Below are 14,503 nucleotides of genomic sequence, written 5' to 3' on the forward strand. Positions count from 1 at the left end.
GGCCGTATATCAGTTCAATCTGAACGGCAGAACTGACCAGATCATCTAAGAATGACTTTGTGCAGATATAATCTACATAGATCTGTTTCAATGATGGGTTACTTTTAAACTGTGATGCTATTTTTACAATAACCTCTTGCAAAGGAGCTGCTCCTCTTGTGAACTCTTTGTTTTGAAACCAAACGTCATTTCCATAATAATGTAGGTAAAGTTCAGACTAAACACCAATTTTCTTTTCAGAAAGCTGACATTTCTGAAAACATGTTGGTGTAACAGGAGAGCGGAAAGCAGTGATGGGGTAAAGTCATAACACCACCGAGAAAAAACAAACCGCTCTGCATTTCAGCAAATGAAAGCCAAGACATTCACAGAAATTACTGCTTGTTTCACATCATATTCATGAGTCAAAGAAGCCTGAAAGACCTCAGATCTAATCCGTCAGCGTGAAACAACTGTTTGCCACCATTTCCAGGTGTGATGGCAGCGCCTGGAGCAGCCACAGCCGAGAGCTTCTTCATTAAAATCCAGCTGGAAAGCAGCACTGCGACGGTCAGCACAACACAAACTGTTGTTGGTGGGCTAACAAGCTGCCTCTCGTGTTTCCAGTGGGACAGATTGCAAAGGTGCAATGCAGCAAACATGTGCTTAATAAAGACAATAAACAATACTGCTGCAAACCGCACCATGTGTGAGTGTGTGTGTGTGGAGAGAGAGTGTGTTTCATCAATAATAAATGCTGGTGGTGTTGCAGGGATGTAGGAGACTTAGTGCTCATGTATATTTTAACAAGCAGTCATGTGTGGGTCTCTAAGCGCTGAGCGCTCTCAGAGGAGACGCCGAGATTTTACAGACTCACCGATCAAAGCCGAAAGACGGAGAGAGTTAAGCAGAAGCAGAGGAGAAACTGATATTTTAGGATGTTAAGATGGTTTCATACATGGTTTGGTTGAACTTATGAAGCTGATGAGGAACCTGCCATCAGTGCAGTACAAACAGTGGCCACTAGAGGCAGCATGAAGGACGTGAACTGCCTTTATGCTGCCTGAAGGCAGCATGAAGGCAGTCACTTTAAAATAAAACTCACTTACTAAAGACTTACTACATAAGATGTTTCATTATGAGAAATTAACTAAAATTTACTCATATTTTCAGAATCCAACATTATAATAAAACACAAAAAGATATTTATCAAAATGGGGTGAGCCAAACTAATGAGCTACTTATGGAAGCCTGGTGTAGATTATTTTCACACCTGGTAGATGTGGATCAATTGGGGACAAAAATTGCAACATTTGTTACATTTTCAGTTGGTCTGGTAATTAACCAACAAAACAATTTGAAAAACCTGTTCCCCTCCTCGCCTGTGGGCGCTGCACCAAGAACAACTGAAGGAAACAACATGAAAACCTTCTGAAAACGACAACTTCCATCTTCACAAAATTTAAACAAAAACGGCGTGGTGTCGGAGTTTAGCGGTGGCAGGATTTCTCTTTTGTCTTTTCTCACGCTAGCGGTAAATTAACGCGTTTGTTTTGGTTGAATTTACCCAGAATTCCCTGCGTTGTAAACCACTTTCTGCTTTTGAAGTGGTCATCGATCTATTTGGCTTTCAAACCGCACCAGCGTTCACTTCAACCGAACTGAGACCAAAGTTTGTAGGTGGAGCAGAGTTCACTTTTTTTCAAACCAAACTTTCTCGAGTTTGATTAAAGCGGATTAAACTGGGCTGGTGTGAACGCACCTGCAGATAAAGAGCAGATTTCGCTCAACCCTGAAAAACTCCCAAAATGACCATAATCACATCAAACTTCCTGTTTGGTGTTGTACGAGCCACAGGTTGCAGACCTCTGGTCTCTGATGCTTTCCAGGCATTTTAACTCTGATGATGCTCCTGGTTCCCTCTGCCTGCTGACTCTGGACCCTCAGCAGCTCCACCCACATCAGGAGGCCAAACAGCAACTTTAAGGTTACAAAGTTTGAGCCTTCGTCCTGCTGACTTCAGGATCGCTGCTGCAGCTCAAAGAGCGCGGCCGAGTGTTTGTGTTGGTGTGCTGACTCTGCTGGATCGGCTGCAGTGAACATGAATGGCTGGAATGCTGCCCGGCGCTGGAATGTGACCTCACACACACACAGAGCGACCATGAGGGCGTGTTGAGGTGTGTATGAGCCAAAGAAAGAGACTTAATCACAAAGAATGTGTGAGACAAAAGACAACAGGAAGAGGGTTCGGAGAGGAGAGCTGTCAGGTATTTCACACATGAATCACGAGTGAAAAGAAGAAAGAAAGAGATCAGTCTGGAAAACTCTTTCAGAAATTAGGCCAAACGGGTGCAGCTATTGTTGCTTCAGACTCAATGAGATCATTTTTAACAGTTTGCTGAACTTTGACCTCACCAGTTAAAGACATTTACTGCAAAAACACAAATCTTACCAACTATTTTTGGTCAAGTTTCTACTGCAAAAATATCTCACTACAGTTAAAATGTTATTAATTCACAGCTTATTTTTATTTCCATGTGTTTGACATAATTGGAAAGGTTCAAATCCACAGTTTATGGAATCTGTAAATAACTCAAAATGCACCAAATTGACTTGTTGATGGTTTAGTTGTGGTGGTCGGTCATATTTATAAAACTGACCAGAGTTTTATAAATCTTAACTTCTCATCAGTTAAGACACGAATATTTTCTCGTTAGGTTGTATGAACTGACATGTCGTCTTATTGTGGGGCTTTTTCAGTTAAACGGGTTAAATTAAATGATCCTGGTGATGCAGGTATAGATACAGAGATTTTTAACTTGTTATAGATGAAATAATCTGCCGGTGAATTTAGTACTTTTAAATAAAAATTCAAAACTTTTTGACCTGTAGGAAACCTATATTGTCTTCTTTCAATTGTACTGAGATATTTGGATTGGAAACTAGTCCAAAATACTTGGAGAGATTTTGTTTTTACAATTATTGCTCATTTTATCTTTTATGTTCTTAATTGTAATTTATATATTTACTGAGTGCTTCATGTCTGAATGCTATGAAGCTGAAATCCTGCCAATAATCTGATTCTGATTGTGGTAAAATCCTCAGATTGTAACGGTAGGTGTGTGTACAGAAATCTGCAGCAGTCGACATTCCTCAGATTCAAGTCACAACTGTTGCATCATGGGAAATGAAGTCTGCTCCCATGGGAACTGTACTGATGTCTTGTGTTTCTGTATGTGAATTTTATGGATCTTCAGAAACCTAAAGATAAAGAATCCATATTTATGAGGACATAATTAATCAGCGTTTTATTTTCTGACTTAATCAGGTGTAACTACGGATGAATGTTAAACAGGATCTTTGCTCATCCAAATGTGCTTCTTCTGCACAAGACAGAAAAGAAAAAGTGGGGCACTAATCTGGTGAGAAAGGTCTGCAATCTAAGAGCTTTTTCCCTGGATTACTACACATATGAGAGATTAAACTCTCCCACAAGCAGCGCCACACATACATTCCTCCAGACGAATTACATTAATGCTGTCTAAACCTCCAGAGTTTATCTTTGTGTTGAATCGGTTTTAATGTGTGCTTCCTCAGCCTCTGGTTAACGCGGCGATCATGCTACGGTCAGATGACCGGCGTGAATAAAAAGCGCGTTAGAGCCTCAGTGGCATGTCTGGTATGCAAACACATCTCCTCTTACAGTCTGAAGGATGAACCTTCAGCTTTCAGCCACTGGGAGAAATATTTACATTTCTATTCACTTTACTGATAGAAGTGTTTTTGTTTTGATGCTGGAGAAATTGATACGCTGTAGTTTTGCTTGTTTTTCTACCTGAAAGTAGAAAGATTGAGACTCAGAACTCCACATTCATTTTGAGTCCAATTTATTCAGCACAAGTTATACAAATAAAGTTAATTTAATTCAATCTGCTCACCTCTTATTTGTTTTTGCATTAAATTTTATTAATATTTTGTTTTTTTCCCATTTAACTTTTAGTCTTGTTTCTCAATGCACGTGAAATAAAACTGACTCTTTTACTGTAATCCTGCTGAGCACGCTGGAAAAGCCCCACAAGGCCCGTGTGAGCGCTGCAGATATCCTTGTCCTCATTTATGATTCTCAGCAAAACAAGACAAAAAAAAACCAGAGCAGAGAGCTCAAGCAAGAAAGGTGCAGAAAATCTGTCTTGTTTGATATTTACACACCAATGAATTAATATTTGTTGTACTTTAAAGTCCAGCTGCACAGACTTGTGGAACATGTAGGATATCACAGCGAAATATAAAATATTACCAGTTATTTTGGTCTAGTTTCTGGTTCAAGTATCTTAGTTCACATGAAATGATTTATGATGGATGATGAAGCCAAAAAGGTGACAAAAAAACGAGAATCTTCAAAACTTAAACTAAAGAGAGAATCAACTTTGTTTCCCTGATAAACTGGTTGATAGGTTAGTTCATCTTTATGTTTCTGTGCGAATTTAGAAATATTAAATATCTATTTGTAATTTAGAAGAACAACAAAAGAAAAATAGACATAAGTTACTTTGGCAGAAACTAAAATAATTTTCTGCACCATTAAATGTGAAACTGATCCATCCATTTCTACCAAATGTATTTAAATAATGCAACTTAATCATTTGTAAAATAAATAAAAATAGAAACAGCTGTTGAGGTGCGACCAGCGCAAACTGGTAAAAAACAAAGAACAGTTCTCACCAACTGAGACTCGTTCAAAAGACTCAAATCGACTCATCAATACTCTCCGATCACATCTGTATTCCTGCTTTTCTTTTCAGTTTTTAAGCCACTAATTCATTATTTTTTTTAACCACAGCTCTTCGGTAAGCTAGCTCTAGCGTCGCGCTTTGAGATGACGTCACGGCAAATAGGCCTTTCACATGCAGTACCTCGCGGACCACTAGGGGCGCCCGCGGACCACCAGAGACAAAAGAGGCTCCATTTCTTTGTTTTCACAAAAACTAATACAATAAAATTATAAAACTAATCAAACTCAATTAAATTCAATCGAAAATTTCTTGAAAACTGTGAAGCATCCATTAAGTTTACCGGAGATTGGTACAAACTTTACCATTCCTAGCAGCAGCTTAGCAACATTTAGCTGGTCTCTATTTTTACAATACTTATCAGACATCGTAACTTATCTTTCACTTTGGTGCCATTTCTTTTTTCTTCTGCATGCATAAACGCATCAAAAAACATTTTAAAGTATTTAGACCTGCTGACGCAACAGGACAACTCGAGAACAACTTCCTTTTTCACTTCAAAATAAGATAAATACAGGCTGCTGAGCCTGAAGCACTGATTGTGCCTTCATAATGACAGCTTGCATCTACTTCACCAGACAAAGTCAAATCCTGGCTGCAGCTGGAAGACATTTAAATGTCCACTTTCAACAGATTTACATGGAGACAGTATAAATACAATATATTGAGTTCACAGTAACTTCACCACTGAAGCGTATTAACAGCTGTTAGATCTAAGGGTTTGTATAATTAAATGTTATATTACTTCTGATTATTGGTGTTTGCTGACTGCCTCCCCTAACAGAGACATCAGGAGCATTAATATGTTGTGACATAAGGTTACACAAATCTCAAATATGTCACTTTTTACACTTAAATTATATATTTATCTAGTTGTGGAAAGACTAGCACCAGCTTATTGTTTAGACATGTGATTACTATAAATAAACGCATGGTTAAACTGTTGTTTTCCAAATGTTTCTATAAATACTAAAGAAATGCAAAATAAAACTGAGATTCACCACAAGCTCCATGTTAATCATTACCAAGACTCCCATCATTACCTGCTCCCATCGTCCTGCCCCAGAAACAAGACGATGGGAGCAGGAGTGGCGTTCAGTTTGTTTATAAAGACAACAACACAGGAGACACTGTGGCACCTGGATGCGACACACACACACACACACACACACACACACACACACACACACACACACACACACACACACACACACACACACACACACACACTCAGAGGAGAGAGAGACTAAACTGTATCTCAGACGTGTTGAAACATTTGTTTCTTTCTCAGCAAGGAAGCAAAAACTGTCCTGTCTAATGTCAGAGGTCAATAATACGACCCATAAAGTTCACTAATGCAAACTGAAGATTCTGTATGTAATTTATTTACTAATTTCTATTCACATGGTTTGGCAAAACTCCTTTGTAGAAAGAAGTCTATGCTTCCCATCCGGATCAGGCGTGGTACAGAGGCTCCATCTAGTGGTGAATGGAAGAAATGTGGACAGATACACATACACACACACTAACTATGGATCAAGTCAACACTATAAAATAGACGTCATGCTGAGGCAGCGTTGCCATAATCTGGAGTTACTGCAACATTTTGCACCCAAAGGAAAGTTGGCTGGTTACTAAATACACTGAGTGACAGAGTTTTTCCATCAGGCAGGTTTAATATTTAACTTGATTGGTTCAGGGAGTAGGAGACGTAATTTTCCCACTCGGGTCGGTTACTGGAGTCCAGACCCTGAACCCACTGAGACAAGACCAGACAAGACTTTCCTTAATGGTCCGACTTTACAAGAGCTTCATGAAAAATTAATGCAGCTCTATGTGGATATGAATGTTGCCATTCACTGTCTGTAGTGGAGACAATTAGCTTTTGTGGTCGATCCAAAACAGTTTTTATGTAGATAAAAATATATTTCTCTCTGGTTTTCAGTGCTTAGTTGAAATAAACTTACAGGTGGTTTAAAAAGGTCAAACAGGTCAGAGTTATGAGAAGAATGTTTATTTCTTTACATTCAGTAAGTCAAAAGAAAGTCCAACGTGTGATGACAGGAGCGTAGATTCTTTGAAAAAAGCAAAATGAATCAAAGGTACCATAAAAAGGTTCATTTAAGGAATCATTTTAGTGTCAACATGAATTTATTTAACAATAAATAAGATGAAAATCTCAAAACCAATTTCAAAACTGAGACGGATTATTTAAAAAACAACAAACAAGGGATTTCAGTGCTTTGTAATTTGTAGCCATTGTTTAGTTAATGAACCTGAATGAGGAGCGGTTGCTGCTCCTCTTCCTGGCCCAGTAATTCAAGGAATGTAAAAGCTAAGAACTATAATTACAAAGAGTTGACTCATTTATATTAACATAATTATCTTCCTGCAGCCAGTTTATGTGAAACAAAACAAATTAATCTACTACACATCAAGCCATTCACTAGAAATATTTGAACAGCGAAATCTGATGTCCAACAAACCACTTGAATAAATCATAAAATAGTAAAAGAAGAAATTAATAAACCAGTAATTTATTTTTTTTAACCTGACAAACCAAACATAAATATTCTGTTTCCACTAAACCACAAATTTAACAAAATCACAATATTTACATAGAACCCAAATAGAACAGCAATATCTGGTTTGACAAAGTAATAAACGTAAAAAATATCTGATGGATGAAATCCTTCGGAGCAGTGACAGCATCTACAGTTGAACAGAAACAGGAAGGTGCAGCACCCAAACAAACATCAATGAAACAACAAAGAGAACAAAGTATCATTGTAATCACCATTACAATGGACCATGATTTATTAAATAAAGAACAAAAATAGAGTAATGCAGCTGAACATGACTTTATATGAACTAAACTAACAGCAGTTTGCACCATCAAAAATAACCACGAGAGACGAGAGTCACTCAGACTCCAGTATAAACACATCAGATGACGAAGAGACGACAACAATGATGGAGACAAAAGAAACTATTTCAAGTTAACAAACTCAGCAGTCGCGCCACCATCATGTGAAAATAGGGAGAAGAGACCAAACCCAGCATGTAGCGGCTGAGTGAATCTGGTCTGGACTCTGTGGATCAGAGTCATGGTACCAGAAACGCTGTAGAAAGACAGAATACCTGCTGTGTGGTCCAGATACACTCCTAGTCTGGAGGAAACTGGACCTGATACTGGAGTTTTAATGTTGCTGTGATAAAATGTGTATCTGTCTGTGGTGCAATTTAATGACCAAGATTTGTCATTGAATCCAAACTCACATTTATTTGATCTCCCTGCTCTGCCGATGCTTTTATTTGAAACTACGACTTCAATTCCTCCTCCTCTCCACTGCACCTCCCAGTAACAACGTCCAGTCAGACTCTCTCTGCTCAGGATCTGACAACAACCAGAGAATCTATCTGGATGGTCAGGATAAAACTGCTGTTCTTCTACCCTCGTTACTTTTCTGTTCCCCTCAGATAATAACAGGAATCTGTTCGCTGTGTTTGGATCTAGGGTGAGTTCTTGTGAGTATTTCAGGAATTCAGCTCTGGTCTTTGGTTCTGGTTCTGGTTCTGACAGTAGAACATCAACCTTAGTGAGTCTTGGTGAGATGTTTGTCCCTGTGTCTCTCAGGACGTCCTGTAGTTTGTCTCTGAGCTCTGACACAGCTGCTGTCACGTCCTCAAAGTGTCTCAGAGGACGGATGTTGATGCTGGATGATCCTGTAGACTCACTGAGTGCTGGCAGTGAGGGGTAGTTGAGGAGAAACTGGGTGTGATCCTCTGTGTGTGAGAACTGCTCCAGCTCAGCGTCTTTCCTCTTCAGCTCAGTGATCTCCTGCTGCAGCTTCTCCTGAACATCTTTGACTCGACTCACTTCAGTTTCCTGCTGGGATCTGATCTGCTGCTTCACATCAGAGCTTCTTTCCTGGAGGAGACGGATCAGCTCAGTGAAGATCTTCTCACTGTCCTCCACTGCTTTATCAGCAGAGACATTGATGGCCTCCACCTCCTGTTGAAGCAGCTTCACATCTTTCTCTTGGTCCTGGATTCTCTGATGGATTTGTTGCTTCCTGGAGGGATTCACCAGGTTGTGTTTCTTTAAATGTGGAGCGTCGTAGTGAGGTTGAAGATGATTCTCACAGTAAGAAGCTTTCATCTTCCTCCCAGTGCAGACATCACTGGCCACATCTTCAGGTCCAGCATAGCGGTGATCAGCTGGAGCAGCTTGGAGCCAGTCTTCTTCCGATCGTTCACTAGTGCTGCTAGCATGATGTTTTTTACAAGGACAGGCCTAAATCTGAACTCTTTCCTGCACTGAGGGCAGCTGTGGATTCTCCTCTGATCTTCTCCATCCCACTTGTCTTTAATACAGTTCTTACAGTAGCTGTGTCCACAGGGAATAGTCACCGGATCCTTTAGTAGATCCAAGCAAATGGAGCAGGAGATTTCCTCCAGACGAACTCCTCTCTGAGCCATTTTACCTCTCAGCAGCAACGACAAAGTTTAAATCAGAAGACTTCTGACTCTCAGCAGGTCTTAGTTACTCCCAGATTTAAGAGATGAGTAAAGATATGTTGAAAATCTGGAATCTCTGTCTCATAGCAGGAAGAAGACATGTTTTAAGACTGACTCATTTCCATAAGGTGTGTTTGACTCTTGAGTATATTTTATGAAAGACTTTAGCTTGAACATATTCATACATCTAGGAAATTTGGAATAAAAATATTTCATTCAACAAAACAGTTTGTTTTTGATTTGAAACAGTCATAGAAACTTATCAAAGCTTTCTTTTGGAAAAGGATAAACCATTTAATATTCACTGTGACGACCCACAGTTTAACACAGATAGTTGTGATTGTTTCCTTTCAACCATAAAAGCAACAAATGAAACTCACATTACATGCTGTATTCATGTGATTGCAGTCTTTTAAAAGCTTTCCTAATTTGCTATAATGGCGACCAAAGATCCACATCCCCAAAGCGCTGCGCGGTCCGAGCCCAGGTCGGCCCGCTCAGCATCAAACAACACCATCAAATAAACAGCCTGGCTTTCCTTAACAGGACATTTTAATAAAAAGTCTGGGGACATTACAGCTTCTAGGAAGTTTCTGACAAAAAAACACTCTGGAAATACAATTTAAAATCAACTTCTGAATAAAATGTGACCTCTGAACCTCCAACTGACCAACTCAAAGTAAAAGAAATCTGCTGAAGCAAGCAAAAAAACTAAGTCTCCACATTTAATTTAAACGCATTTTAATAAACCGTCACACTTGTAAAAGTTACATTTCAGCACCAACTGGCTTTCTGGTCAAACAAGTCCAGCAGGACCGATCCAGCAGAATCAAACACACCTCAGCGTTCGAACTTTGTCTTCCTGAGTCTTTAAATATGTCTTGTGAAGTGCACAATTCAGAGGCTGAGGTCCAGACAAAAGTCAGGGAGCAAAAACAATCTTTAATACATCTGCAGACGGAGAGCAAGAAATACACTGCATTAGGCACAAATTAGGATCCGCTCTGAGGAACCCAGAGTTGCATAGTACTTTATTCATCTCTCTTTACTACCGAGGCGGAGACTCAGTCTTCGAAGACCAAACAAAAAACAAAGGAAAACATACGAAACCTTGTATGTTCATTCACTGTAATGTCTATGGGAGGTGAAAACTAAACACTCCATCTCCATGCAGGGAAAAACAGCGAGTTCCCAAATAACTGTCTGGGGAAGTTCAGCAACCCTGGAAACTTACTTCAGTAGACACATCTTGGTTCATTAGTTTGTACACCGTTTCCAGCTGCACAGAAAAACACCTTGACTGTGATTCAAAAAACATTACATTTATATGACACATAAAGGAACATCATTTAATACGAATAAAACCTCTTCACAGTCTGAGTCTTCTGCTTTTCAGCAGGATGGTGGCTGGAAACAGGTCAGTGACTCCCACAGTTCGGCCATTTTCACAGCTTCTCCCGACCTTTGTGTTCCTCATATAAAGCTCACCTGTCCTAAGAATCACTTTGGGTAAGATCTAAACCTCCTGTCTGTGTTTGTGAGCGAATGAGGTCACCTGGTTGGTCTACGACAGCTTCAGTCTGCTTTCTGTGTCGATGGGAAGTCTTTTGTTTCGGTGGGACTTTGATTCTTTCCTTCAACTTTCCTTTGAAGGAGTCAATGAAAAGTCTCTTTACTGTTAACCAGAGTTTCCTTATGGTTTTTATGTAACACTTTATTTGACAGGGTGTGTGAAAGCCTGACATGACCCTCCATAAAACGACACTGTCATGAACATGAACGAGTCTTTAAGAATGTCATTCAGTAACTAATGACACGTTTGACAAGAAATTACATTAAAAGTGACGACTTTGCATTGAAGTGTCATTATTTACTGAATGACATTCATGACAGGAGTCAGATGTTCATGAAGACTCCTTCATGTTCATGCATTATTCTTTCCTTCCTGTTTGCTGTCTGGACCGATGTTCTCCCAGAGTCGCTCACACATCCATCCAATAAAACTCACTCGTTTCCACATCCTGGATTCTGGTTGCAGGGATTGTTTCTGCACAGAAATCTTCATTTTCGCATGTAGGCAACCAGCTCATGTATTGATTAATTTATTAATCCTGCCAGGACTCATTGAAATATAAATAAGGAAAAGAAAATGGTTCAATAAACAAGTAGACGTTTTTTTGGTTAGTTTATTTAATTAAGTTTTTTTTATTTAAAGAAACCAAAACAAGAATTAAGATTTCAATCAAATTTACACTTTGTGTCTAAAAACAATCCTTAATTACATCTTAATATTTAAATAAATCAATCTTGCAATCACTTCTTATTCCATTTCAGGTTTTTGATTTGCATACATAAACAAAATAATATTTTCTGATTTTTAAAAACAAAAACAGATTTTTTTTACCATGGGTCTGCAACCAGTAAAGATGATAAATGTGATTGAAAATGTTAAATTTGCAAATTGATTTTAAGTTTCTGCTCCATTTCATTGAAGGTACAAATAAATTTGATCAAAATTTGCTTAATTTGCAGTTTGTTTAAATCAGGACATTTTCATATATCAATCAAGTTTACAGTTTACCAAAATAACAATTAATTTGATCACTTATCAGTAAATTGAATCAAATCTAAATCCTCATTTACATCATTTACTCCTTTTCCAGTGAGGGAAAGTTTATTAAAGGTTATATGAAAGAATAAATCTAAAACTGACCAGCATTTAGAAACATGTCTGCATTACTGACAATTTAATGTCCACAAGTTCTTCATTTTAAAATATTGAAGCTGGCAGGAAAAAACAAATAATATTCACTAGATATTCACTCAAAGCACTGAAACCGCAAAATGTTTTTAGAAAAAGTATATTTATCATAACTGTAACTGCAGGGACTGCTCACGTGTTCGTGACCACGATCGATCAGTTCATCGATTGTTCAAGTCAGAGGATTTGATTCAGAGACAGATCTATGGCTCCCATGTGACTCTGCAGGCTGTCGACTCTGTTACCCGACACGTCAGATTTTAATCATTGACAGGATAATCAGGCACAATTTTCACACAATATAACAATCAGAACAAAACACAATGAACCATTGATGACAAAAAAAGAAAGAAAAAAGTGATTAATCTTCAGGATAGTTTTTGTCTAAGTCTCATGGAGCAGAAGTTGGCTTCATGCTAACAGAACCACTCAACAGTTTGGACTGTCAAAAATAACTCGCTGTGAGAGACGAGAACCTCAACTTCAACTAATGACAAAGAAGCTCCATAAAGACGGCTGATCTGAGAGAGACTAAAGAGACTAAAGCACAGACTTTAACCTGAGATCACGCTTCACTATTTAGGTTTAATGAACTCAGCAGAGGAGTCAACATAAACCAGCCAAACTCCAGCATGCAGCGGCTCAGTGAATCTGGTCTGGACTCTGTGCAGGAGAGTCATGGTTTTAGAGACGCTGTAGAAACACAGAGTGCCTGCGCTGTGGTCCAGATACACTCCTATTCTGGAGGAAACTGGACCTGGTACTGGAATTTCAACTCTGTTGTGATAAATCGTGTAACTTTTTGTTCGGCAGTCAAATGACCAGGATATGTCATTCATTCCAAACTCACATTTCTCTGACAATCCTCTTCTGCTGATGTTCTTGTATGAAACTGCGACTCCAACTCTGTCTCCTTTCCACTCCACCTCCCAGTAACAACGACCAGTCAGACTCTCTGTGCTCAGGACCTGGTAAAATAAACGATCAAATCTGTCTGGATGATCAGGATACGACTGTTTTTTATTCTTTCTGGTTACTTTTCTGTTCCCCTCAGATAATAGCAGCTTTTTGTTCACCGTGTTTGGATCCAGAGTGATTTCTTGTGAATATTTTAAGAACTCATTTCTGGTTTTTGGTTCTGGTTCTGACTTTAAAGCCTCAGCTTTGCTGACTTTAACTGTCGTCTTTTTAAGAGTGCCTGCCAGAATATCCTGCAGTTGATCTCTGAGCTTTGACACAGCTGCTGTCACATGCTTGAAGTTTTTCCACGGATGCATGTAGATGCTCTGTGATTCTACAAACTCATTTTGGTCTGGCAGTGAAGTGTAGTTGAGGAGAAACTGGATGTGATCCTCTGTGTTTGAGAGCTGCTCCAGTTCAGCTTCTTTCCACTTTAGATCGGCGATTTCCTCCTTCACCTTCTCCTGAAGGTCTTTAATTTGACTCACTTCAGTTTCCTGCTGGGATCTGATCTGCTGCTTCACATCAGAGCATCTTTCCTGGATTAGACGGATCATCTCAGTGAAGATCTTCTCACTGTCCTCCACTGCTTTATCAGCAGAGACATTGATGGCCTCCACCTCCTGTTGAAGCAGCTCCACTTCTTTCTCTTGGTCCTGCATATTCCGCTGGATTTGGCTTCGAGTCAACTGGAGCTTCTTCTTCTTGTCAGCCATTTCTACTGCAGCTTGGACTGTGTCATGGCCTTTATGTTCCTCCATCAAGCAGAGGTAACAGATGCACTGCTGATCAGTACGACAGAAGATCTTCATCACCTCATCATGATGACAGCAGATGCTGTGGAGCGACTCTTTGGAGGGATTCACCAGCTTGTGATTCTTCAATTCCGGGTCGTTATTGTGGGTTTCAAGGTGATTCCCACAAAATGAATTCATACAGACCAGGCAGGTCCTAACAGCTTTCATCTTCTTCCCAGTGCAGACATCACAGACCACATCTTCAGGTCCAGAATAGCGGTGATCAGCTGCAGCAGCTTGGAGTCCGGTCTTCTTCAGCTCCTCCACTAAATCTGCTAATACAACGTTTTTCACCAGGACGGGCCTCGGTGTGAATGTTTTCCTGCACTGAGGGCATTTACAGACTTTCTTCTCATCTGTATCCCAGGATTGTTTGATACAGGTCATACAGTAGCTGTGTCCACATGCAATAGTCACAGGATCCTTCAGGAAATCCAGACAATGGAGCAGGAGATTTTCTCCAGCCTCAGATCTCCTCTGTGAGCCATTTCTCCTCTCAGTAGCAGCAACTGTCTGAGTTTCTCTCTCTTAAAGTCTTTAATGACTTTGAACTTTAATCTGAACTTGTGATTCTTTCAGTCAGACTTTGATCTCTGCCACTACTGTTTATTGGCAATATAAATCAAAGTGAACAAAGTGTTTTAAAGCAGGAAGAAGATCGACTCACATGACTTTATTTATAGGAAGAGAGATAT

General features: G+C 39.4%; 1 protein-coding gene and 1 pseudogene across 1 annotated transcript; both read right to left on the reverse strand.

The window, feature by feature from the left end:
* Positions 1–7,758: 7,758 nt before the first annotated feature.
* On the reverse strand, positions 7,759–9,251 carry LOC129376471 (tripartite motif-containing protein 16-like protein). Its single transcript, XM_055056092.1, has 2 exons — positions 8,950–9,251; positions 7,759–8,845 (listed from the first exon to the last, which is right to left on the reverse strand). Exons 1-2 carry the CDS (start codon positions 9,249–9,251, stop codon positions 7,759–7,761), a joined length of 1,389 nt encoding a protein of 462 aa, XP_054912067.1.
* Positions 9,252–11,562: 2,311 nt separating this feature from the next.
* On the reverse strand, positions 11,563–14,296 carry LOC129376642 (tripartite motif-containing protein 16-like; annotated as a pseudogene).
* Between the last annotated feature and the right edge of the window lie 207 nt (positions 14,297–14,503).

Source organism: Poeciliopsis prolifica, unplaced genomic scaffold (assembly GCF_027474105.1).
Source record: "Poeciliopsis prolifica strain line A6 unplaced genomic scaffold, Auburn_PproV2 SCAFFOLD044, whole genome shotgun sequence".
NCBI lineage: Eukaryota > Metazoa > Chordata > Actinopteri > Cyprinodontiformes > Poeciliidae > Poeciliopsis > Poeciliopsis prolifica.

What these genes read in the sequence shown, in the direction of transcription:
- LOC129376471 (XM_055056092.1), bottom strand. Translation starts at nt 9,251, where the DNA reads ATGGCTCAGAGAGGAGTTCGTCTGGAGGAAATCTCCTGCTCCATTTGC. An exon ending in CTGAAGATGTGGCCAGTGAT is followed by an intron (nt 8,846 to 8,949) that starts GTCTGCACTGGG and finishes GAATCCCTCCAG; the next exon opens with GAAGCAACAAATCCATCAGA.